At 32.6% G+C, this 27,884-nt stretch overlaps 1 protein-coding gene and 1 long non-coding RNA gene across 2 annotated transcripts in view; one reads left to right on the forward strand and one right to left on the reverse strand.

The window, feature by feature from the left end:
* On the forward strand, positions 1-27,770 carry LOC136039769 (uncharacterized). Its single transcript, XR_010620551.1, has 3 exons — positions 1-171; positions 16,138-16,282; positions 27,593-27,770. It is a non-coding gene; the product is annotated as an uncharacterized LOC136039769 (long non-coding RNA).
* LOC136039767 (teneurin-a-like) overlaps positions 1-27,884 on the reverse strand; it is a gene marked incomplete in the record, with an annotated part of 538,588 nt that overhangs the window by 86,351 nt on the left and 424,353 nt on the right. The window contains 1 exon segment of the mRNA XM_065723631.1: positions 7,299-7,418. Coding sequence (XP_065579703.1) covers positions 7,299-7,418 — 120 coding nt within the window.

Raw genomic sequence — 27,884 nt, forward strand, 5'->3', positions numbered from 1 at the left:
GCAAATGCCATTTCTAAATAAAGGTTCCCACTGCTGCCAATTCTTGTTTGTGCAGGTTTTTTTCTTCTCCTTTTTCATCAGTAGTTCTGAATTTAGTGCAAATTAACGGCCAAAAAATACTTTTATTCGCCAGAGATAGCTTTTTAAACCGAAATAAGATAGGAAACAATAGTAAGTTCTAAATCTAGTAAGTACATATTAAGGGTCCATCAAAAATCCTTTAAGAAACCTCAAACTTAAAAAGATCCAAAGAAAAGCAGTTCTAACAATATTCTAGAAATAGAATTATTGTACTATTGTATTATTATTGTATTATTGTATTAGTAGTATTACTGTATTATTTCTGATCAAACAGTTCGTGGTAACAAACTGCAGTAAGGAGCGACCCGGCTCAATAGTAACCAAAACTCTAAAAAATGGAATTTTGGTACCAATAGCTACATCAAAAGAATCGCATTTTAATATATATATATATATATATATATATATATTATATAAGATATGATATAAGATAATAATATATAATATATATTAGAATCGATGATTTTAAATATATAAGTTTCATCAACTTTGGTCTTACCCATCAAAAGTTACGAGCCTGAGAAAATTTGGGTTATTTTAGAAGATAGGGTTTTTTAAGTAAAGTTTTTTACTGTTTTAAAATGTAGAGTTAAGAGAAAGAGTCAAACTTTAGAGTAAAGAGCAGTAATTTCTGTTCGTTTTAAGTTTTAATGTCGTTCCTTACTTCCATTTAAAAAACTTATTTTTTTTTATTTAATAAATCTCTTAGAGCCAACCGCTCGTCGTGAGTCATGAAGGCTACAGATTGTGTGATCAGCCTAAATCAATTAAGATCAAATAAATTAAGATTGAAAAAGATCAAGGCCTAATAAATGAAGGTTAAAATAACACTACGAAACAAAACAAATTAACTTTATTTGAATTGAGAGAGCTAAATCCCTGAGTCTATTTTTCTTTAAAAAATACTGTTTCAGTAGCTGTTACGCAGAAAGAGCGGTGAATATACATATATATATATATATATATATATATATATATATATATATATATATATATATATATATATATATATCTAGAAATTGAATTAAAATTAAGTGGCTGTGGGCTCAAGTCATGGCTTGATGGGAAAAAAAAATTAAGAAAAAGAAAAGACTAATCAAAAAAAGAAAGAAAAACAAAAAAGAAAAAATTTAAGAAAATTACAGAAAATTCAATATTACAAACTTTAATAACAGTTACCGCAGAACATTGGCTTTGATGCTCTCTTTCGAATTCGAAGGTGTTACAACCTGTTGCCGGGGTGCGAAAGAAAAATACTGACACCCCAAGTGATGCGTGGCGACTGACTAGCTGACGTTTATATTTACAAATATATGTATATATATATATATATATATATATATATATATATATATATATATATATATATATGTATGTATATATATATATATATATATATAATATATACAATAATGTATTATTTGCTTCTAACAGTAAGTTACACTTTTTTTTAAGAAGGAGAATTAAAACATCCTAAATTCGCCATCGGGCATGTTTCTCAAGACCATAAACTTAGTTCTGTCATGTCTGGAAAAGTAATAGGATTCTCTATGGTGTTGTTCATCAATGAGCTCCAGGGCTTACATAATAAATACCTTACCAATTACGGATTCCCGATGGAAACTCGGACTAACGTAATACCTCTTTTATTTTGAAAAAATGGTGCAAAAGCAATAACGTAAATTAGACATTGGGAATGGATTAAAACTAAAATTGTAATGGCTTAAGAAGTGTTTTAATGAAACTGAAGTCGTTTGCAGTCACAAGTCTTATTTACTAATTAATTGACAAATTTCTGCATTTATTATGCAGAGCCCTTTTCATGTTGGTAATGTTAATCCCGACCTAATACAGATTGGAGCTCTTTTCCTGGTAAAAAGAAACAAACTAAAACTATACACAAATAAATTTCAAAATTGAGGCGGATAAGAAAATAATATCTGATTTTTTTTTTCTTTCTTTTTTTTTACAAGAACTTGTGGTATTTCTCTACTCTACACACTTATCATACTTGTTACAATAGTTCAAACCTTACATCCCTGCAGAATAATATCTAGTTGAAAATAACATTGCTTTTTTTCCTGTTTTTCGCATTGACTGAGTTGTTTTTTTATTGTTATTATTATTATTATTATTATTATTATTATTGTTATTATTGTTATTATTATCATTATCATTATTATTATTATTATTATTATTATTATTATTATTATTATTATTATTATTATTATTATTATTATTATTATTATTATTATTATTATTATTATTATTATTATTATTATTATTATTATTATTATTATTATTATTATTATTATTATTATTATTATTATTATTATTATTATTATTATTATTATTATTATTATTATTATTATTATTATTATTATTATTATTATTATTGTTATTATTGTTATTATTATCATTATTATTATTATTATTATTATTATTATTATTATTATTATTATTATTATTATTATTATTATTATTATTATTATTATTATTATTTATATTATTATTATTATTATTATTATTATTATTATTATTATTATTATTATTATTATTATTATTATTATTATTATTATTATTATTATTATTATTATTATTATCCAGCGTAAAAACTATTTTGGAGTGAAAGTAAACAACGATATTTAGACTACAAATGAAGGAAAATTATCCTGAAAGTAAGTATGTCGGAAAATCAATCCTCTATTCAATGCCTTACCCAGAATTTTTTTTTTTTGGGGGGGGGTGTTTTACAAAAGGATTGTCTTTAAGGGGGTTTACACAAAAAAACGCATAAAAATTTGTTAGATTTTGTTATGTTTTTACGAGTCAGACAAACATTTCGGGGGGGGGGGGGGGGGTTTCAAACTAAGCATCGGCACTGTTTCTGTTTTTGAGAAAAACAGAAACAGAAAAAAACAGTTAGAAAAAAAAACAGAACAGAAACAGAAACAGGTCAAACAAAAACAGGTGACCTGTTTCTGTAATCTGTTCTGTTTTTCGAAAAAACAGAAAACAGCTGTTTAAAAATAAAAAACAGCTGTTTTAACAGCTGTTTTTCCTTACTTCTTCTATTTCTAATAGGAAAGAAAACATCTTCTTGTTAAATCCTTTTAGTCACGTACAAAAGATGAGCAACTTCGTGCAATTCAACACACTAGCGTATTTTTAGGGGGGGGGGGGCGAAATTTGTCATAAAATGTGTCCAATCGGGTGATACCAACGCTATATTCCTTTCAAGTTTAAATGTCATTTATAATTGACAATTTACCCTAGTTGCTCTTAGACCGTTGCTTTAGTGGTAAACCATTGCTCAAAGCATATACCAACACTATATTCACCGCTTAAAGCACGGATGCTTTCAAGCCGAGGCTACTTAGACCGCTGCTTGCTAATATATACCAGACAGACACAGAGTCATCCCATCTAGCTTATGTCCACCGCTTAAGTTAGAGGCTATTTAGACCGTCGCTATAGCGATAACCCATTGCTCTAAGCAAATACCAACGCTCTATAACGCTCTATGGTTAGACCATTGCTCTAGTGGTAATAACCCTCCGCTACACACATATCAAGGTGCCTAGGTTCACCGCTTAAAGTACGGATGCCTTCAAGCCGTGGCTTGTTGGACCGCTGTTCTAGCGGTAACCCATTGCTCTAAGTAAATACCACGCTATATTCCTCTTTTATATGGGATTTCATTGAGCCCATGTTTGCCGCTTAAAGCACGAATCCTTAAAGCCGTCAATGGTTAGACCGTTGCTCAAGCGGTAATAGCCATCCGCTACACATATACCAACAGTAGAGACATTGTCATATGGGGTTCCCATCTAGCCCATGTCCACTGTATAGCATTCAAGCTTCTCTCTCTTTCTCTATCTCTCTCTTTCGCTCAGATTTACCCCGGCGTGAATTAGCATGAGAGGTTGACTCTAGTTGAGCATTGTGGAGTGACATGCATGAGAGGAAAATTTTCAAGTAGTCAACCCGTAGTCAACCCGCGTGTGTTCCCCAAGGAGAACCTCCAACAGGTTGACTCTATTTCGGCATTGTCAAGGGACATACATGCACGGAGAGGTGCAGCATAAATGGGAGACAGTCACAACGGCAATCAAAGGGGTAAAATTAACCTTGACTGGGTTGCCCACTTAATTGGGCAATCTGTCTTAGCTTTTTTCTACAATTGGCCATGACTTTGACTTTTCCCACAAGTATTCCCTTTTTGTTTAAATTCAAAAATCAACGGTATCATGGTATCATGCCCGCTAGATATGCGTTTCGGTACGGTAGGTACGGGTAGGTATCATGCGTTTCGGTATCATGCCCGCTAGATAGCGCGGCATTTGAAAAAAAAAAACAGAAAAAAACAGAAAACAGATAAAAAAAAAACAGAAACGGAAAAAAACAGATGAAAAAAAAACAGAACAGAAACAGAAACAGGTCAAACAAAAACAGGTAGCCTGTTTCTGTTTTCTGTTCTGTTTTTTTGTAAAAACAGAAACAGAAACAGGCAGAAACAGGCAAGAAAAAACAGAAACAGAAACAGAAAACAGAAACAGTGCCGATGCATATTTCAAACCTAGGTTGAGATGGCTAAGACACTTTCTGCGGATGAAGGATGACAGATTGCCGAAGATTGTCCTTTTCGGTCAACCGTCTAGGGCTAAAAGGAAAGCAGGCCGTCCGTGGCTGGGGTAGGAAGTTGTCATAATGAACTATTTAAGGGATATAGGAACTTCCTGGGAGGGTGTAAAGAGGGAGGCTTAGAAAAGATTGGGATGGCAGAGGAGAGTGCGTGGCTGTGTTAGCCTCAGGCGGCTCGGTGCTGCAGTTACATGTTAGTAGCAGTAGTAGTTTAAGAAACAAGGGGAATGTTCAAACGTGTCCTCTTCATTACGCTGCACCAAGAATGAATTTACCCACTTAAATGTAGCTGTTTTGCAGTTAACGGTTCTCAGTAAAACTTAAGACAAGCAGACATATTAACTTCATATTTTAAAATGCAAAATGTAGCAAAACCCCAAGTGATTTTCAACATAATATTTATATCAGTTTTAATAAGCTTTAAGGAAAAGCATAAGTTAAACTTTTACGTAAAAATCAAGAGGATGAGGGTGGTAGGATCCCCCTCCCCCAACCTAAACGCATTTTGTACTTCTTAATTTTAGCGTAACTCGTTAGTTTCAGAAAAAATAATTTCATTATTTTATATATGTCCGTTTTTAATTTTTTTACAATAAGTAAATCGTAGATTTTACAAAATTTTACTTAAAAACGAAACACATGGCTGCTTTGAGTGCGCTGTTGAAAACCTGCATAGTTTCTTGAGACTTTCTGATAATTTATCAAAATGCCTATGTATATATATATATATATATATATATATATATATATATATATATATATATATATATATATATATATATATATATATATGGTCGTATCAGTCATATTTGTTAGACTTAGTCAGCATAGAATCAAAATCAATAAATTGAACATTCCGTAAAAATGGAAAAACTATTTCTACGGAAGAGTCAAAGAATGTCCTTACATTTTGGCCTTGTTTTTGAAGTTAATGCAGCAATAAGTTTTTTTCACATGTTCACATAATGCTTTTAAGCTTAGTTTAGCTTAATCCTTTCTTTTATTAGAATAAATCAGAAATTGCAGCATAAATCTTGTCAAGACCAATTACAAGTATATGAAGCATAAGAAACTCTGTAAGATCAGTCAGCAAAACCTAATAAACTCTAAGCACCCCCCAAGTCTTTCTAGAGGAAAAAGTGCTGATAGGAACATCCAAGCAAATCTTTACTCTATAAGTTATGTGTCTTGAGCTTCTAGAAAGGAGAATCCTAAGCTGTCCAATGTCTTTTCACTTCCTTATCTTTCCCTTAACTCGACGATTCTCCGACAACCGTTTCTATTTCTTTATTTCTTTTTCTTCTCTGCTTGTTGATAACCATTAATAAATTATTTTAACCACTTTCAACATCGCGACAAACAGAGAGCTCAACCGTCACATTCATAACAAGTAATATCCAAAAAAATATCAAAACTTTTGCTTAGTCTAAAAATATTTTGTCAACCCCTTTATTTTACATTTTATTTTCTATGGGTCTATACTAGGGATTTTGCCGGGTTATGGGTGGGGTATGAGTTTTGCTTAAATATGCTTCCTCAGTTTTAAATTCGACACTCGAGTTTTTATCAACCAGTCTCAAAAACCTTTTTGTTCCAATCATATTTGTTAATCTGTGTTTTATGAACGCGGCTGGTCAGTGGGAAAGGCCTTTAGTTTAATTGCGTAACTTGAAGGGGAAGAGAAATTAGGACCCCATTAAATGGTTAATCAACTGAATAAACGCTTAATAACGCTAGTATCATACAAAATTCTGCTAGCTTAGTTAAAGAGTTACCTCACATCTAACTAGAGAAGATCGAAATTAAAGGGTTTTGACCAGAATTCATTTAGTTGAATACCTTATTTAAAAGAGTTTCTATAAAAAAATACAATATTTTGAAAATCTAGCCTACTATTAAGTTTAGCCATTCTAATAACAAATTTCTCAACAGCGATTGTCGTGAAATTTATTGTTTATCAACAGACAGTAGGTTGAGCAACTGTGTGCGTGACAATTTGTGCACACACACACACACACACACACACACACACATATATATATATATATATATATATATATATATATATATATATATATATATATATATATATATATATATATATATATATATATATATATATATATATATATATATGTGTGTGTGTATGTATATATATATAGTTATTTGAGAAGACCCACCAAAATGTTAAATCTTGTTTATACTAGAGGTATTTACTGTAAAAATACAAAAAAGGAATAAAAATCTTACCGGATCGAGTTCCTAAACACTTTGCTAAAACTAGCAAACTTGACTTCGTTCAACAGAAAGGGACATACTTCTAAACAGCTTTGTTTAACATGTTTCCAAGCATGTTTCATGACTAAAACCAAGAGAACTCAAAGTCTACTGAAGGGCAAGATTCGTATCGTAGGGCAGAAAGCAAGAAAATATGCTTGGTGGGCTTCGGGGAGGGGGGCTTTACAATCTTCTGGCAATGAGTAGGCTTTTAGTTGCTTTTTACAAATATGCCCCCCTCCGTCAGCATGGGAACGGTTTAAATGCACGCATATAGATATTATGTAAATTCTTACCATCCCCCACTTCTGGATAAGGTGAATCCAAGTTTTGGTTGATTTTCTATGCTAACACGGACTCCAGTTATACCTGTACCTTGACTGTTGACAACACGGCCTCGAATTATTGTTGCTCGGCTAAAATTATTCAAAAATAAATGTTAAGAATTAATTTTTAGTCACTGAGTCTATTTACAGTGTCACATACTGTTGAAGAGGAAACTTGGCATTCAAAGCACTCACATACCCACTAGCGTCCAATCTGTCCACACTACAATTGAAGAAATATTACAATAGTTTAAGAGCCCTTATATTGCAGTACTCACTTTGGGTTTGGATTATATACTATATTAGGTTATAGACAAAAGTATTGCCCGTGATCATGTTTGTCATCAAAGCTAATCAATAGTCGGTTCTTACGAAGTTAAATAAATGAAAAAAAAAATAACTGAAAGTAAGCAGCAACATTAAAACTCAAGATTATTTCGTATATGAAGGGTCATCCCCTCCTCAATACCTTGCCCTTTACGCTAAAGCCGTTATCACTTTTAAAAAAGCTTCCTATTCTAATTAAACGGCCCTTGTGTTTCAGTAGCCGTTCTTAAAAATTGGGACAAACAGTCGAACTTTAGCGTAAGGATCAAGATATGAAAGAGGGGGCAGCCCTCCAGTGTACTGAGGAGGGGCTTGTTGTGGATAAATGTTTAAATAATCAGTCTTTTCTTGTTCTCAAAAGAGCATTAACAGAAACAGCTGTTAGAGTCATAAGAGAAAGGGTTCAAAGAACTGATTGTCCGCATTGAAATATAATAAAACATGATAGTAAAAATATAAAATATAATAATAAAAACAATAATAATATATCAATAAATAATAATAATAATAAATAAATAATAATAATAATAATAATAATAATAATAATAATAATAATAATAATAATTAATAATGAATAATAATAACAGTAAAAATAAAAATATAATAATAAAATTCAAATATAATAGTTGTCTCTGAAATTTTAACAATCTGTATTATCTCGCGTCACAGGAGAAAAATATGAAAATTCAGTGATACAGATTAAGATAGAATTTAAAGTTGGTGGAACTGAATATCCTAACCGTCTTTAAAGGTAGTATTCAATTTTTTTAAACACTATAAATTCCTGTTTAATTGCTCACTTGCACTGGCACCAATTTACGAAAATATGAAGAAAGGTCAAGCTTTACTTCAAAACCTAGTGGGGGGGGGTCTGCTTTTGCGATGAAAATACCGAAATAGGGTATTTTTCAATGGAAATTACCAAAAAACTATTTTGAAATCTAGGGGGAAGTATACCCCCCTTGCCCCTGACAAACGAAATACCTCACTGCTCAGTCAAAAAAATAAAGAAAAAGTAAAAAAGACTATTTTGTCCTTTCCCCACTTTCACAGATGAAGAACGAAATTCAAACATCGTTCAACTACAACTGCAGTGCTACCTGTTTAAGCAGCAAAAGCAAAGCAATGAACTAAAAATCAAATTTTGTAGCTTTCACTTGTAATTTATAGCAAATACGTTAAAAGTCGTTCACTCCTCAACTCTTTTTATTGTTAATGTTTCAAAAATGATAATAACAGGCAATAAATTCAAACCCTTTAGAAGACAGATGAGCCCGATTATATAAAGAGGGTGAGCAATAAACACAAGAAAAGTCCGTAAAAGGTTGAGATTAAAAATAAAGAAAAAAATATAAATGTAAAAGCTGAAATATTACGCTCGTAGTTAGTGCTCCTGTGCGACAAAAAGGAATCAAAGTCCTTAAAACTAATGACGATCATTTATATTTTCCCTACGGTAAAGGTGCCCCTTAACCCAAGAAAAAGAGGTAAAGCAAGTAAGGAAAAACAATCTCCCATGGAATATATTAAGAAAATAGGGAAAATAATAAAATGTGCACGAATATTTATGCCAATACCTCAGCTCAGTATACAGATTAGAAGATGTATAACACAATAAAAAGAAAACATAATAAAAATAAATTATGAAAAAAAATTAATATACAGACTGAAGGATTAGAAACTCATTTGAAAGTAATTTTTTCTTTTTTATTTATTATTTTTTATGCTAATTTTTTCTCCTGGCAAGAGCAAATCTCTTGCCAGGTTTCAGTCAAAATGATCGTCTTATTATACAAGTTTTCGCTGGCTGAAATTTTACATTGATTAAATTTTCTACGTTTATTATTGTGTGCTGTTAATCCAGCGTGGTTTTAAGATTTGTCTATAATCTGACTTTAAAAAAAGACATATTTGCAACGAATGATAAGGATTAGCTCATAGAAAATTGCGATCTTTCCTATTTCATTCTAGGTAATAAGATGAAAAACAATTTATAAGATGATATTGGAGATTAAATTACTCTCTAACTAAAATCGTTAAAATAGAAAATGAATTATTGTTTGAGATGATTTAATGCAAAGAAAAATAAAACAAGAATATACATAATTCGTACGTAAAATCGGCTATTGGTTTCTTTTTTAAAAACCAGGCCCGATTAAATAAGATCTGAACAATCTAAAGTCTCTGTGCTGTGATAATTGAAACGTACAAAAAGTATTTAATTAAACAGAAGGACATTTTTATGGGAGGGGTTCAATTTGCCTACAATTTTGAAAGGTAAAAATAAATAGACTTATTCGACAAACTGCTGTTTAAACAGTAATTTTTTTTTATCAAGGCAAGAAATTACATGGGTAAATTAGCTATTCAGCCTCAACAATCTCTTAGAAATTTAGTTATGAAATTAATAACAGTATAAAACTGTACAAAAATTCATAAAATCTCCATTAAATATTTTATAAAATAAAAAGCTAGACAAGAAAAACTCAGCAATTGTCAACTAAACAAAGAAGATTTAAACAGAAATAATTTTAATTGATGAGAAACTTGGTTTCTCAAACTTTTATCTGCAGAAGAAGACGATCTATTGTGTCGTAACGCAAAACATCATTTCAAAAAGCTAAGTTTTATGTTCAACTTTAACATCTTTTTATCTAAGGCATATTCTTCGGTTGCTCGTTTATTGTTTTAAGCGTGTGTTTTATTATCTGAAATGAAGTTTTCATTTCCATTAATCATCATGAAATGGCTACTCTGGTAACAGATAATTACCACCAAAAACCATGAATAAACAATTTAAAAGAATTCCCATTTCAATGTTTGCTTTAGTTTTGGTTCATTTTCAAAACAGCTGCGGCGTATCTTTCAATGTGGTTCGGATTGTTTTTAAAAGAGGTCCAGTGAATGGTTAGAGCATGTTAAAGTTAATTAACGTAGCACTAAAATAATACCATTTAGCCGAGTCCAAGTAAATATTTTCTTGATTAAATATTGTTTTTGTTTAAATTATTGTAGCCCATCACAATCAAACAGTTCGTGGTAACGCACTGTAAGTAAGGAGCGACTCTCCTCAATAGTAACCAAAAATCTAAGAAACGGAATTCTGAAATCAATAGATAAATCAAAATAATTACAATTTTATACTGATTTCAAATATTCAAATTCATTAAGATTAGTCTGACCAATCAGAAGTTACGAGCCTGAGAAAATTTGCCTTGTTTTCGGAAAAAGGGGAGAAACCCCTAAAAGTTATAGAATCTTAATGAAAATAACACCTTCAGATTCAGAGTATCAGAGAACCTCACTGTAGAGGTTTCAAGCTCTTATCTTAAAAATGTGGAATTTTGAATTTTTGCTAGAAGAAAGATCACAAATGCGTGTTTATTTGTTTTTGTTTGTTTGTTTTTTTTCCCCAGGGGAGATCAAATCGACCCAGCGGTCCTACAATATCGTGAGAGGGTTTATTCAAACAGAAATTATAAGTTATAGTGCCCTTCTTAATGAAAAAATTAGAGGGCAACTAGGCCCACTCCCACGCTCATTTTTTTCCAAAGTCACCAGATCAAAATTTGAGATGGTCATTTTGTTCAACATGGCCGAAAAATTTAATAACTATGTCTTTGAGGATGAATTAATCCCTAAAAGTCCCCGGGGAATGGGCTGCAAGTTACGAAAATGGTCCATTGTTTACATATAGTAATGGTTATTGGGAAGCATATACACGTTTTCAGGAGACATTTCTTCTGGTGGGAGTCGGGTGGGGATATATATATATATATATATATATATATATATATATATATATATATATATATATATATATATATATATATATATATATATATATATATATATATATATATATATATATATATATATATATATATATATATATATATATATATATATGAGATGACCTACGTGTTTTCGAACCATTTAGAATGACTCTATTCAATTCCAATTAAAAATTTAATGTGAAATGTTTCCACATTTAAAAATAACGGAAAATGTTTTGCCCCCCCCCCCCTTGATGAAAACTATCCCAGGGGAAATTCAATTAGTGGGGATTTAAAGTCCCCGTTGGTCTTTTACAGGTTTATCCCTTCCGTGGAAAAAAATATGTGGTTGTCCCTGAAAGCTGCTCAAGGCAAAATGTACTCTGGGTAATTCCAGCTGCGGAATATGCAACAGTAAAACGGATGGCGGGATGGCGTCCATGATAAAACATTTTTTTATAAGTTTTGAGTGAAAAGTTGGTGTTAATCCGCTGACCAAGCAACTAAGTGATTTTATTATTTTTTGACGAAAAAAGACACAGCCCACATTACAAGAAACCCGAATTGAAGCCTTGGGACTACAGAATTTAGCGGGGAGACTGGACACTTGTTTTCAATTCTTCAACATCGTCTGAAGGGAAAGTATCTCCTGAGCAGCTGTGGGATACACACAAACCTGTGTCTATTACTGGGTGCACATGCACGGCTGTTGGCCCCCGCTTCGTCCAATTGGTGCTGTTTGACACTTCTTGTCATCTAGATTTTAGCTGATCATCAAGAAATTTGGAAATGAGTGTGCGGCTGCTTAAAAATTGTATCATTCCTATTTCTCTCTCACTTTCTCTCTCTCTCTGTCTATCTCTCTATCTCTCTCTCTCTCTCTCTCTCTCTCTCTCTCTCTCTCTCTCTCTCTCTCTCTCTCTCTCTCTCTCTCTCTCTCTCTCTCTCTCTTTCTCTCTCCTTCTCCGTACCTCTGTCCGTCTCTCTTTTTTAAGATTTGTGAGGATTTTGCAGACTAATTCTTATAAAAGTAAACAAAAACTACATAAAAGTGACTATATTCAAGTCAAATGGGGGAGGCGCTATAAAAAATAACTATGAAAATAACTATGAAACTACTATGAAAAATAGGGACACTGAGGGACACATCACATTCTTTTGTATCATTATAAAAATATTTGACTTGGTGCCATTTCGGGAAAAAACTGAGGGTAGTATCATTACAGAAACAGCGAAAAAACTCAAAAGCTACTAAATTGATGTTAGTATACAGGAATACGTGCAAAAACTAACATACAAACACACTTGTGGAGACATGCATTCAGATGGTGTTTATTAGGCTACTGTTTTTACAGCAATGTATTTCCGATTAACTAAATTTGTGTTTGAGCAATTAAGGAAACACAATTACTGGTAAATATTTATTATGTCGTTTATTAGCGAATTTCAAAGGTTTATAACACCTATCTATCAAATATGTTCTTTTCTCCAGCACAGTATGAAATATGTAAATTAGTAAAAATAAACACAACGACAGAATAATAAATAGTGACTGAATTATTCTAACATTGTTACTAACAACTCACTGCAGCAACAAGCCCCTGAAAACGGCACAGCTATACACGCTCCACCACCATACAAATCTGTTCAAAGCTTCCTTCTTTACATCCTCCCAAAAAGCTCCTATTTCCCTCAAATCTTTCATTACGATATCCCCCGCCCCATTCGGGGACGATCCGTTTTTGTTTTGCCCTGGACGTCTGGCTGACAAGGACAACCTTTGGAAGTATGTTATCCTTAATCCGCAAAACGTGTCCAAGGCATCTCATGCCATCTCTGGTCATAGCCCTAGTAAGTATGATTGAACCATATTTTTTGTACAGATTAGTATTTGAGATACAGTCTGTCAGTTGGGTACCAAGAAATTTCTGGAAAGTTACCCTTATTTTGGTATTCTCTTACGAGAATATGATAATTTATTCATTTCCAAATTAAAGTCTATGCCATTTCCGGATTTAGAACATGATACAAATTTTCGACCCCTCGGATCCAAAGATCCTGTGCTCAACATACTTTCTTAAAAAAATTGAAAAAATTTGACATAGTTCTTTGCTTTTTGTTTTATTTTACTTGGAAGATATTTGTCGCTTGTTCAGATTCCAATTGAGAACTTCTTTAGTCGATAGATTTGGTATTGCTTTGAATTTTTTAATTCCTTTCATCTGTTATTTTATTCCGTATTGACAGATTTTCTATTCTTCCAATTTGGGTATTGTTTCGTCTGGATCTTCATGTTTATTTATTTATTTATTTTATTCATTTTCTTCTGGTTTAAGTCATTCCTACTTTTGTCCAGAATATGTGAACTAATTTTTTTTGGTATACATTCTGTAATATTGCTGAAGAAGGAAAGCAATTGTCTTCTCGAAATATTCGTTTTTGTTCATGCTCGTTGACCTTAAACTACTTTTGTTTACCCTATAAAACCCCGTTTTGTTTTTATCTCTTTTGTTTTTCATATCTAGCAACTTCTCTTCCGTTTTTCGGAGTGTCCCCGCTTACAAACCATCCTTGACCACTTTCATCACTGTAGCTTTCAAGATTCTAATCCTGGTTCTCAGATTTATTTTCCTATTCTTCTAAAAAAAAAAAATATAACCGTGAAAAAGCACCCTTTTGACTATTCTACTTTTTACATCATCACTGCGCCCACTGTTTTTACTAATAATACTACCTAGGAAAGTGAATCTGTCCACTTGATCGACCTTCCCGTTAGCTAGCACCACCTCTTCATGTTCACTTATTCATGGTCTTCACGATTTAGTCTTCTTGACATTACTTTTCAAACCTGTTCTTGCATCCTGGAGTTCTAAAACCTCTAGAAGTTCTTTCATTTTGCTTAAACTTTCATATAGGATACTTAAATCATCAGTTTAGGGAGTTTTACTTCCCCATTTGATTTTGTGTTTTCCCGTTGAGATTGATGTCCTCCTTGAAACAAAGTCTATCAAAATGATCCGTATAACAAAAACTAGTTCAAATAACAATAAGAATTAAGTTGTAATCAAAGCTGGAAACACTCACAACGTTTACTACAGCAACAGAGTCTAAGGTCTATGATAGCTAAGATACTAACGTTGTTCTGGTATGTTGATGCTGTTTCTCTTGATGGTGAGCAATCAAGCAAGGGTAAACTTTAATCCAAACTCGTGTTTACTGTGGTACCTTTTCTTTTTCGTATATCACTTCTACTATTCAGATTGCTTGATTTCTTTTTTTTTTCATTTTTCATTTAATTTTTATTAGTTAGCTAACCTGGAACCAGGTAGCTAAGTAGGAATTTATTTTGTACAGGGAATTACACTTCAGAAAGCGTGCAAATTCGTAAAAATCCGAAACGCCAGGTAAATTATATAAGAACTTGTGATGAAAATCGGTGAAAATTCTCAAGACTCAGAGATCCAGGGATTGAGGACTGGCCTCATCATGAGATCATACCTGTATATAGGGTTCTGCAAAAGGTCCCAAGAGATCAAAATCCAATGAGGCATCTAGGATGATCTGAGATAAAAGCTCCGATGAAGAAAATAAATAATAACAAGGACCACACTGCCTTTCCATAATACAAATACAGAAGAGAGGATAATGAGGACTTTTTTTCCCAAGACAGTGAATGAACAAAACGATGAAGACTCCGATGAAGGCATTCCGACGGAGAAGACTACTAAATTCTAAAGGAAATGACGAGGTCCCTGCTTAAGACGATGATTCTGTCCGGTATTTATCAGTGAGAAAGATCTACCATGACAAAGCATCAATATGGATCTACAGAAGTATCACTAATACATAACCCAAACTAAGTGTTTCCTGTATAATTTTCAAATTTCAGGGGTTCAAACTTCGACACAAGTCATTCCCCCCCCTGCATATGAAGCAATCACGTAAATAAATGAAAAGTACTATCTTGAAAAAGCAGAAGATTGTCTTGTAAAGTTTGTCATTCAAATAACTTGCAACGTTTAGCTTTGAATCAAACCAGTTTTTTTTCGAACAGCCGATACCATGTCATTACACATATACAATATTCGTCAGCACATTAATAAGGCAACATCATTTATAGCTACTGTGAGTATGGAATCACCTTTTCTTTTCATAAAATCGAAATTTCTAATTTTGATTCGTATCAACTCACGTGAGTTTAGTGCCATAGAGTATTTTTATTCCTTTTTCTCTAAACTGAAAGGTGCGTTTCGGGAGTGAATTATCAATGATGATTTACTATTTATTTGTTTTTGCGTCGTATAATGTTGAATAACAACAAATATAGTAATTTATATGCTTATTTTTAGTAAAAGAGGCTAGAATTGTGGTCCCAGCAATCTTTAAAATGATGACAGTTGACTAAACTTTTTTAATATTATGGTTTCAAACAGGAATAATAACAAATTTGGTTAATTTGTAATGATAGGGGCTACTGCAGTTCCCAAAAGAATGCAATCCTGGCATGTTTTAGCTTTGCAACTTCTGGATCTGCTTTATTTATTCATTTATTTTTTTAATAATGATTAACTGTCAAATTTACAGATCCTGAAATAATGTCTGTTTGACAAAGTACGTAATAAGAAAACAATGTCTGTTATGCGTTTTTCTAGTTTATTAACAATTTGAATATCTGTACGTAATTAAAACTGAACTATAATTTTAAGAAGACCAGCAACACACAAAATCTGCGCAGTAGTGGCAACGTTTTTGCGGTGGCCCTTAGAGAAGTAGACACAAATATGGACCTACTGTTACTACTTTCAGTCCATGTCTAGCCACTGGTCGTCCTCCTCAGTGTCTGACCACAAGGTAGGGTATTTTTCGGAATAAACAAACAAAATTGGATTGAGTGGAGCTAGTAATGGCTGTCAAAGTCATTCGAATGAGACAAATCCCACATATGAATCGCTAACTGTGTTGCGCTAAAAAGATCCCTTGAGGTGCAATCTGAGGTGAAAGAGAAAAGTACTTGCGTGGGGAAGTAAAGATAAAGCACCAGTTCTTTGAATCAATTACCATATTCTTCTGAGAGCTGGCAAGTAGTGTGTGACTTTCCTCTCTCTCGAGTGTTTTTGCCCAATCCTGTCTGGAGCTGGTTGGTTGGATTCTCGGGATAGGAAAAATAATGAATGGTGGACACCCTGACACTAGAAAGGAAGGCTATCCCATATAGGTGGGGGGAATAGGCAAGATTTATTTAAAAATACAACGCCCCAGGGAACACCAATAGATATTATTATTTCTCTTGGTGAGGAGACAATGGGCCTTTATGGCCTGAGGCTCTACTCATTTCCAAAAACCTACTCATAATATAAATAATAATAACGGTACAAAATATACCGAAAGTTGAGATATATTTTGGTAAAAATGAAGCTGCACTACAGAAACAAAAAAAAAGCTTCACATACAAAAGGCTTATGCTCCCGAAATCTGCCGATTTCGGAGTTTTTCTTGGTGAAGAGACAACGGGCCTTTATGGCCTGAGGCTCTACTCAGTTTTACAAACCCACTCATAATATCGATAATAATAACAGTACAAAATATACCAAAAGTTGAAATATGTTTTGGGGAAAATGAAGCTGCACTGCTGAAACAAAACAAAATTTACAGATACTCTACAATTCAGAACGACAAAAAAGAATAAAAGCTAAGATCAAGAATTATCATATTAGCACTGCATCTAAATTCATATGTCGGCCAAGATTCGGCAGCAGTACTTGAAAAATGTCTCGTTTCCTTCCCGAGGGAACTTGATTTTGTTTTGACTTATTTTGTTTGACTCACCTCTTTCATAGATAAATTGTCTAGCTTCTAGTTAGAAGCTAGTCTAAAAATTGTTTATTCAACGCAAATTACAATTTCGGATAGATATGTTTTGGAAGTTAGTTTGCCAGACATTTTTTTACTTTAATTATTGACTTTAATTTTAAATTAACAATTAAAAAACGAGGCGGTTCCTAAATCGGCATAAAGACATCTACCAGAAGAGGTGTTCTATCCTCAACAGTCTTTTTGGACTGCAGCACCAGTTTTTGTTTCTTTAGGGTTTTATATCTGATCAAACATTTGTGATTTATAATGAGTTCAATTTGGAATTATGATGGTTTTCGCATTGTCATACCGTAATGCAAACTTTTCAACTTCAGAATCTAAAACTTATATAAATTTGAAATCCTCCTTTATGTCAAGTTATTTGAATGCCACTCTAAAGTCATGCTTAAGTTTGATATATTTCAAAATATTTCCAGTATTCCAACAGCTCACAATACAAACAGGAAACAGACTCTATAAGTGTTAAGTAAAGTTGCTGTCCCCATTATTGGAAGCCTTTTTCAGCGTGAAATAAAAGGGACAAAACATTAAACAGTTAACACACTAAAAAAAAGTACCATAAAAAGATGTAATACAAAATAATGAAAGAGCTTGCATTTGATAAATTAAAGCTGTTGTTTAAAAAAAAACAAAAAAAAACAAACAAATACGATGACAAAAACACAGCAGAGATAAAAAAAAGCTGATGTATAATATTTAGCAAGTACGTAAGGTATTTCTGGTGCTAAGCTACTTTACGAACCTCGCATTATAACAACTATTATTATATTATTGTTATATTTATATTTATTATATATTTACATATATTTATATATATATTTTTATGTGCATATTATATATCTAATATATATTATATATTTTATATTAAATATATATTGTATATTTATATATTTATATTTATATATATTTATTATTTATATATATTATTATTATATTATATTATATTATTATCGCATTATAAGAACTATACAATACTATTCAAGCGTTTTGTCTGAACCACAGTTGTGTTTGTGTCGCAGTATTATATTTTGTTTGTATTAAAAAAACGAGTTATGTTTATAAGACAATCTCTTATCAGAACATACCTTACGGACCTTCATAATATTATATAGCATATTTGTCTGGATCTGTGATGTCTGAGTATCATTATGTTAGATTTTGTTTATCTTAACAACATAACTTTGATTTTGTTTACGCTAACAGTTTGTTTTTATTAACAACAACTTTTTCTGTCATAAAATATTATGTTAGAAGATATCTTACATACCAAATCAACATTATATAATAGTTTCTTGTGGATAAGTGCTGTTCGTATCACCGTATCGTTTTTTTGTTTTTTTTACGAAACCGAATTTTAGCTCGTCAGATAATCTCAAATCGGTAAATACGTTATGAACCTACAATATATTATGCAACAGTTTAATCTGAATCCTTATTGTGTTTTTATTACCGAATTATATTTTATAGTACTAAAAAACAAAGTTAGTTTATCAAAGTTCTCTAAAAAAGAATTCGTGTTTTTGTAAAGTACATTTCATCTTTTTACATTATTTTTTGTTACGCCTTAATTGTCTAATCATCGTTTATTTTATTGGATAAATTATATTTTAATCAGAACAATAGTTTTTTTCTAAACTGTATTGTAATATATTTATTTTTAGGCGGTTCTATTCTGTTCGCCAGAACCTGCTTATCGCTTCTATTTGAGTATGGCCTTAGCCTGTTCGAATGAAAGAAACATTTGAAACTAATTGAGTGCTTATCCCCTAGCTACTCAACTCCTGGCTACTAAGGGTAATAAGTAAATAAGCACAAATTCACATGCACAAGATGCACTCACAATGCATACTAAAAGCAAAGCAGTTATGTAAAATAAAGCATAATAATGCAAAATAATAATGCAAAATAAAATAATGCAAAATAAAATAAATAAGCATAAAATTAACTGCTGCCATTTGCCAAATCAGCCTTTTATTTAGCTTAAAAGCTTGAAATAAGAAATGAATAAATATTAAACCTACAAAGAAAGAAAAAGAACAAATAAATGTTATTATTGTCCTTTAACTAACTGTTCCTTTAAATATTAACATAATGGTAGACGTTCCTAAGACTGAACACTACGGAGGGATAGATCACAAGTGTAGCTGTAGTTGATTGAGGGATGAATTACTGAAAAAATTTGATCAGTAATTAAAAATTAATACATGAAATAGTTTAAAAAATATGAAATATTTGAAGAAGAAAATTGTTTAATTACTCGAGGATCATTGGTTATATACATATTGATTATAACTAGAATTGAGGAGCAAACATACTGAGACTCAAGTTCAATTAATTGAAAGTAAAATGTAACAAATTTAAGCTTCAGATTTTCAGGAAAAATCCTCCACACCTTTGAAGCAAAGCAGACATATTCAAAACTCTCATTTGTATACCAACGCATAGGGGAAGGGAGCCATAGAGGGTGATTCGTTTCTTTTGTTAGATTTTGAATATTAGCATAAGGCATTATTTGTTTGCATTTTCAAATTAGCTTTTAGACAACATTCAACGGTTTTCTTCCTAAAGTTGCTATCCAGTTTTCTATTTAGGAAAAGGAAATAAGGACCTTACCAATGAGAATTTGGTATAAAAATAAAGATATAAATGGAATTGTAAAAAGTAAGGAAGCAGCTAATTTTAAGAAATTTGAAATTTCTTAAGCTTAGCTAAGTCATGCTTTAAAAGTGTAAGTTAAAGAAATTCAAGCTGAACTTGGCAAATGGTAGAAAAATGAAAAAAAAAAAATAAAACTTACACTTACCGAGCGTTAAATGCAGTCCAAAATTCACTGAGAAAAAATAAAGAAACGCCAATCAAGACATTAAACATCGATCACTTGAAGCTCACGCTCATGAGATTACCCATGATAATAAGCTTCAAATTAAAAGCAACAGAAACTGTTAATATAGTCAGCTGATATTCGACCTTTTACAAGCAACACTAACAGATTACAAACAATCAAACGCTTTATATACTATTTACTAACGTCTTTATTTACCTTTTTGTGAATTGTTGTCAAGTGACATCATATGGATTTGACATAACACATATGTGCATTAAACATACTCGAACAAAGCAGTTTTCTAATGATATCCAATTAATTCATTTTTTATATGCTCAACTTTTCCCAGAAAATTCCTAGTGTAAACTCAGCTAAAGACGTTTTTTCCACCTTTACTGATAAATATCCCATATAAAATCATAAAAATAATTTCAAAATTAATGTGTTTAGACATCTAAATAATTTTGATGGTAAACTTATTTTTTTTAAATAATGTAATATGCCTTAAATTTCTATTTTTATTAGGTGATAATAAAAAGCCTTGGCATAAACTTCAACTCACAAACTTAAAGTTAACTAGAAGCTAAGTAATTGCTTTAAATAGTGAAAGAATTTTAGATGTATATGTTCTAAATGGTTCCTTTTAGTACTGAAAAAATGATGGCAAAATTGAATTACATAATCAAAAAAAGTGCTTTCCTTGAGAATGCGATTCTAAATACAGAAGGTGTTCATTTTGTTACTAAGACTAATGGTGTTTACAATATATTCTTGCAATAGTGGGTGAGTCTACACAGTATGTTCAAGAGGGCAGAGCTTGAGAAAAAAAATTTAGTTAAGTATATACTTTTCCTTAAATGTAAGAAAATATTACCCTTTAAGTAAATTGTTGGCCTTTTATGGCAACTTTCTTTTCTTGAAGTAAAAGGTTTTAGCACGTGAACTTTAAAAGATACTACTGAAAAATTCACTTGTTCCATGGCACGATTTATTCGAAAATCATTAAAAAATAATATTGGCAATAAATCTCCACATAGGCCAAAAAACTTTTGTCAAGGAGTAATGTAAAAAAAATCGGGAGATAAGTGTATTGCCTATATGTAACTTAAATAAGCAGTGAATTCTTCCCAGGAGATTCCTGAACTACTTTCTAATGAAAGGAGAGGCGAGTGGTATAAGCTACAAATATTTCACTGAATTAATATTTTACTAAATGTTATGAATTCTTTTTCGCAACACCAAATTTATCAACAGTTTTACCTATTTTGGAATTACTTAAGGGGTACACCCCCAGGTAAAAAAAACTGCCTAGACCTTGATAGACCTTATTTGTTACGCCCTACCTTGTCAGAAAATATCTTCCTAAATATTATCACCTATAACACATCGGGAGTTTTGTATTGATAATTATCTTCAAGATTGGGGTAATTAAAAGAAAGAAACTAGCAGAAACAAAAAAATTATGTTTTGTAATGTAAATAGTATTTTCATTATTTTCCAATGTCGTATCTAGAAATAAGAAACTTGGAACACACACACACAAAAAAGACTGACTATTGACATTATCACCTATAAGACATAGGGAATTTTTTATTGATATTTATCTTAAAGATTAGGGTAATTAAAAAAAAATAGCAAAAAAACAAAAATTATACTTTGAAATAAAAAAAATATCCCCACTATTTTCTAATGTCGTACCTAGAAATAAGGAACTTGAAAAAAAACAAACAAAGAAAAACAGACCAGTAATATATCCGAAATAAGTCTTATTTGCTTGTAAAAGGTCAATTCATGCTAGCCTCATTGTGAACTAACTAATCTGGCTCGCCCACAAACGTCGTGACAGTGGGTTAGGATTAAAATGCCCTTTCAATTTACATAAAGCGGATTGACATACATTTTTACTATGTTTTTTTTTACTTTGTTACCATACTTGACAAATTTACCTTCAGTAAAATGAAAAACAAAAAGAATGTTTTCACGTCTCTACTTGCTTATACTAGAAGTGACCGCCCTGTGAATATAAATAGATCCATTCTCACTGCTCCTTTCTTCTTTCGAAGAAGAAAAAGAAAAGCGGTGACCCCCCTCACGACGAAGGTACTATTTAAACTCCCTCGAGGTGCAGGTGCATGTCACAGAATAGGTAATTTTTCTAAGAGATACAGGTGCATATTACGCAATAGAGAATGTTTTCTGGGAGATGCAAGTGTCTGTTACTTAACAGAGGGTTCACTTTGGTTGTTACGGGAGTTCTTCAAGACGTTTTTCTCCATGGTTTCTTTAGTTCTTAAGTAATAGGGGCGTATTGAATTATGTTAAGGATTCACACATGACAGGTTTCTTGTTTATTAAGGCCCCCGTGGGGGATCCCTACTTGTAACTGAGGAGGGCACACACATGGGTGTTACGTAATGATGTAGCACACATGGGATGTTACATAGTACATTAACAGATTTCATTTTCTTTCAATGTGTTTTTCTCAGGGAACTCTTATATTCTAAAAATCTGATCCCCATTAGGATTCGAAAGGGCATTCTCATCCAATGGAATGGAGCCCTACACAGCTGATCAAGCAATCTATTCCTATTATTTTGCTTCATGAAATAGATCCTTTGAAATAACCTACTCGACCCATGGATAAATCCCTTTCCCACTTACTAGAATTATTAATCTATTGATTACGTGTTTCCTATGACTGCATTGAGATGCAGAGGGGAAAAACGATTACTACAAATTGCTTACACTTGGTATGCACCTGCATGTTAAATAATGCTTTATAGAGTATTATTATAAAATATTTCTACCATAGATGAAATACAGGCGAGAGTACCATTGTGGCTAGAATATGCTATAACTTCACATGTGATCAACAGATTTTCCTTTTCCTCTTTACTAGACATAATTTTACACTCATAATAAGGGCATTCTTGAATGAGCCTACCTATGTGTATAGGCTGCAAGACGCTTCAACTGCATTAGTGAAATGTATTGAACTTTTATCCTGGATCAAGAAATCTAAAGGACACAAGCTTTTGTACATACAAATTTTATAAATAAAAAAAACTTACAAAGCATTATTAAAACACAGAAAAAGCAGTTAAAACTCAACAGCGAAAAAACAAAACGTCAAAAAATCCTTACATAGAATAAAATATAAACAAAAAAAACCATTAATTAAAGAAAGGTGAGGGTCCTGGTAACCAATTCCAGAGGGGAGGGTTTATATTAGAGGTAAATTTACTCCATATTAAGAGCTATTTCTGAGAGAATTTAATAATAATTCCACATTTCTATGGTACATAAGAATTTGTGATTTCTTGGGATGTACGCGTGAGGGTATCATAGGGGTGGTGCATTATGCCATGTTGGCCTCAATTGCTAGGAGTCTTAGAAGAAACACTAACAGAAATTTTTCCCTTAAGCTTAGAGAATCGATTTTAGTCTGAAAAATATTTTTGCCGGACAATACTCCAAAAATATCATTTGTGCGGTAATGCCTGTTAGAGGGTGCCACATGCTAGCCATTCAGTATCACACACTGGAAATTTCCATGAAACATTGGAATCCAGTAATGGAATGGTTCCGGAGTTCAAATAGTTTCCGCAATGGTTTTAACTGCGCAGTTTCCGCAGTTTAAATAAAAAAGTTTTAATTTTTGTTTGTAAAGTTATTTTTGTTGGAAAAAGGTTGAAAAACCCTTAAACGTCATAATCTCTGCCATTAGGGTACCAATGGTCAGTAATAGATTACAAGGGAAGCAGCTGAATACACAATCTTAAAATTGGCGGAACTCGGAGCGGAACTGACGAAATTGGAATTGCGGAATCGGTGGGGGGAAGATGTGGGGATTCCGAAACTGACGCAACCGGAGCCCTATTTTAGAGTTGTGATTGTAGGGGCATAGTAGGAGCTGTAATCGGTTCAACCGAGGTGAAAGCCAGCAGAATGGGTGATGAAATCGCTGTAACCCGGGGTCAGAAGTAAGGGAAGCAGAATTGGTCCTCACCTAATTAAAAAATATCTAGAAATGTCTTAGGAGTGATCAGGGATACCAGAGGGTCAGTAATACTGTGGTATGGTGGTGTGAATTGACATAGTGTATCATAGAGGGTTGGGTTGAAAAAACATAAAGCAATAGAAGTAATGCGAGATTTTTAGTAAAAAAAATATCTGCAAAATCTCTTAGGAATGATGATGGGGTGGTAAGAAGTGCCAGTGGTTCAGTAACAGAGTGGCACGGTGGTGCGAATCGACTTGGTATATCAAAGAGTGTTGGGTTGCGAAAAAACTAACTAATGGATTTAATGCATGATTTTTACCAAGAAAATATCTGGAAAATGTCTTATGAATGATCAGAGGATGTTAGAAGGTCCCAGAAAGCCAGTAATAGTGTTGCAAACATGTGTGAATTTACAGCGTATATCATGGAGGGCTGGGTTGTGAAAACACGAAAGAATGGATTTAATGCGCGAGTTTAACAAGAAAATGTCTACAAAATGTCTTAGAAATAATGGGGTGGTGGAAGAGGGTGCTAGCGGTTTAGTCATAGTGTAGCAGAGGTTAGATATTGTCAGAAACTAATATCAATACAGATAAAAAATGTATATCTTCCGGGTTGTTGCAACTTCAGAAAACACTTAAATGATGATGACGGCTGCTGAAGGGTGCCAGGAGGGGTAGCCGAATAATGCCATGGTTTTGTGCAGTGTTGTTTTGGGAGATAGGGAGCAGAAGGGGTTTACTTACAAAAAACATGAACCAATGAAGGTAAAGTATAATTCCTATCAACAAAATGTCTTAAATTGTCTTAGGAATTATGAGGGAGTGCCAGGGGACCAGTCATAGTGTGACCAGGTGGCATGAATTGACATGGTATATTACGGAGCGTTGGCTTAAAAAAAAGAAATAGATTTAAGTCTTTTTTTCATGAAAATATCTAAAAAATATCTTAGGAATGGTAAAATGTATCATTCGGGTGTCATGGGGTAGCCATATATTGCCACGGTGGTGTGAATTGCCTGTACTAACATGTTTTACCGCTTAAAGTTAAGGTGGGATGTGTTAAACAACTTTTTCAGTGGTAGGGTGACGGAAATCTAACAACCAGTCAATGAACTGAGAGATTTTCATTAAGACCCCTCAGAAATAACTCTTAATAAGGTTTCATTCATCTCTTTTAGCATCCCTCCCTTTGGAATTGGTTGCTAGGGTGGGCTAGCCGCATATTGTCACGGTGGCATGTATTGTTTGGACTAAAATTTTCTAGAGTTTAATGACAAGCTGAGAGGTGTTAAATGAATTTTTTCCACTGAAGGGGGGGGGGTGAAAGTTAAGGCTCAGTCAAAGAAACCAATAATTTGCATTAAAAGACCTCAAAAGTATCTTAATGTGGTTCAAATTTACTTCTAACGAGATGGTGTGAAATTTGAAAAGAAAATATTAACTCAAACGTGCAATTGTCATTCGGGGACGCATAGTCTTGGAACAAAGAAATCCGGTACTTTCATTAAAATATCTCAGAAATAGCTATTAATAAGACTTAAATTTACCTGTAACGAGATTAGGTGAAATTTGAAAAGAAAACATTATTCAAGTGTGAGTTACTCAACCAGGGGTGCATAGTCTTGGCCAAGACAAATGAGGCATTTTCTTTAAAAGCCATCAAAAATATACTAATGTGGCTTTAATTTATCTCTAACGAGATTGAATGAAATTTGAAGAGAAAATATTATTCAAATGTGCACTTGTCAACCAGGGGTGCATAGTATTGGCTCAAAAGAAACGTAGCATTCTCATTATAAGCTCTCAGGAATAGCTCTACATAGGGCTTAAAATATAACTCTAATATCCATCCTCCCCTCTGAAATTGGTTGCTAGGACCCTCAAATATCTTTAATTCATGGTTCTATAAGTTTATATTTTATCCTATGTTAGGTTTTTTTCGCGTTTGGTTTTTTACTTTGTTGAGTTTTAACTGTTTTTTCTGTGTTTTAATAATGCTTTGTAAATTTGTTTTTATTAATAAAACTTGTATGTACAAAAGTTTGTATCCTTTAAATTTATTGATCCAGAATATAACTTCAATATATTTCACTAGTGCAATTTAAGCGTCTTGCAAGCTGTGCACTAAGGTATGCTCGTTCAAGAATGTCCTTAATATGCGTAAAATTCTTTGTAGTGAAGACGAAAAGGAAAACCTTTTGATCATGTATGAAGATGAAGCATATCCTTACCATGATGGTACTCTCGGTTTTATTTTATTTCTGGTATTAGTTCTAATAATACCCTCTAAAGCATTACTTAACATGCAGGTGCATACCAATTGTAAGCAATTTCTAGCTATCGATTTTCCCCTCTGCATCCCAATTATTGCAGTTATAGGAAACACGTAAGCGATAGCTTAATCATTCTAATACGAGGGACAGGGATTTTTCATTGGGTCGAATTGATTATTTCATAGAATCTGCATCCTCAATCAAAATAATAGGAATAGATTGCTGGTTCAGCTGTCTAGGGTTCGAACTGCCCTTTTGAATTCTAATGCGGACAAAAATCTTTATAGTATAGGGGTTCCATGAGAAAAAACGCATTGAAAGAAATGGAATCTCTTGAAATATTATGTAACATCTCATGTGTGCACCGTCCTTACGTAACATCCAAGTGTGTGCCCTATCCAGTTACAAATGGTGATACCCCGCGAGGGCCTGAAGAAAAAATCACGTGGAAATGCGTCATCCTCGACATAAGTAAACATTCCCCTAGTGCGTAAGAATTAAATAAATCATGAATAAAAACGCCTTGAAGAAAAGTTTCTTAGAAAACGTCTTGGGATGTATTGAAACGTCGTTTAAGAACGTTTTGGATAAAAATTTGTTAAAAAAACCTTCCTAGCTTGAATAGTGGACTCTAGCTTGAACAAACCCTATCACGTAACTTGTAAACCCCTATTACGTAAGAACCGAATATAAACCCTCCTCATTACGTAATAACCAAAGTAAACCCTTTCTATTACGTGACATACACCTTCATCTCCTAGAAAATATTCCCTATTACGTGACATGCACCTGCATCTCTTAAAAAACATTCCCTATTACGTAACATGCACCTGCATCTTGAAGAAGTTCAATCACATCTACGTCTTTGGAGAGGGTTGCCGTTCAACTTCATCGTCATTACTGGAAGAAAGAGCAGTGGGTATGGGTCCGTTTAAATCCACATGGTGGTCACTACTTATACTGATTAATTGTGAGTTTAAGACCTATATGACAGTAATAAAGCACATTTCCCAAAGTTTCTATTGCATAACTTTTAGAGAGCTATGTTTTTAACTGAGCATTGCTAATAATTACATAATAGGTAGTTCTACTATAGAAATATCTGAAGAGAAAAGTTTTAAAGCTTTAGCATAATTTTTTTTTCTTTTTTTCTTTTGTGAATCATGATTTGTTGTTTTTTTTTAGCTTAGCTTTTTGAATGGAATCTCAACTCAGTAAGATTCATGTTTTGATGTCAATATTTAAGACAGTTTCCAGAAATTGACGAGGAATGTTTCCAGAAATTTTTCTCTACGGTCACATAGTTTAATTATATTCATTTGTTTGATTATATTTTCTGTTTATACAATGATTCAAAAGTAATTATGGCTTACTTTGACAAATTATGCCGTTCGATAAATGTCGCTGATGGACATGGAGAACGATATACCAGCAGTGTTTCTAATTCTTGAGGAAAGCAGAAATATTTCACGAAAAT

This window comes from Artemia franciscana, chromosome 20, assembly GCF_032884065.1.
Source record: "Artemia franciscana chromosome 20, ASM3288406v1, whole genome shotgun sequence".
NCBI lineage: Eukaryota > Metazoa > Arthropoda > Branchiopoda > Anostraca > Artemiidae > Artemia > Artemia franciscana.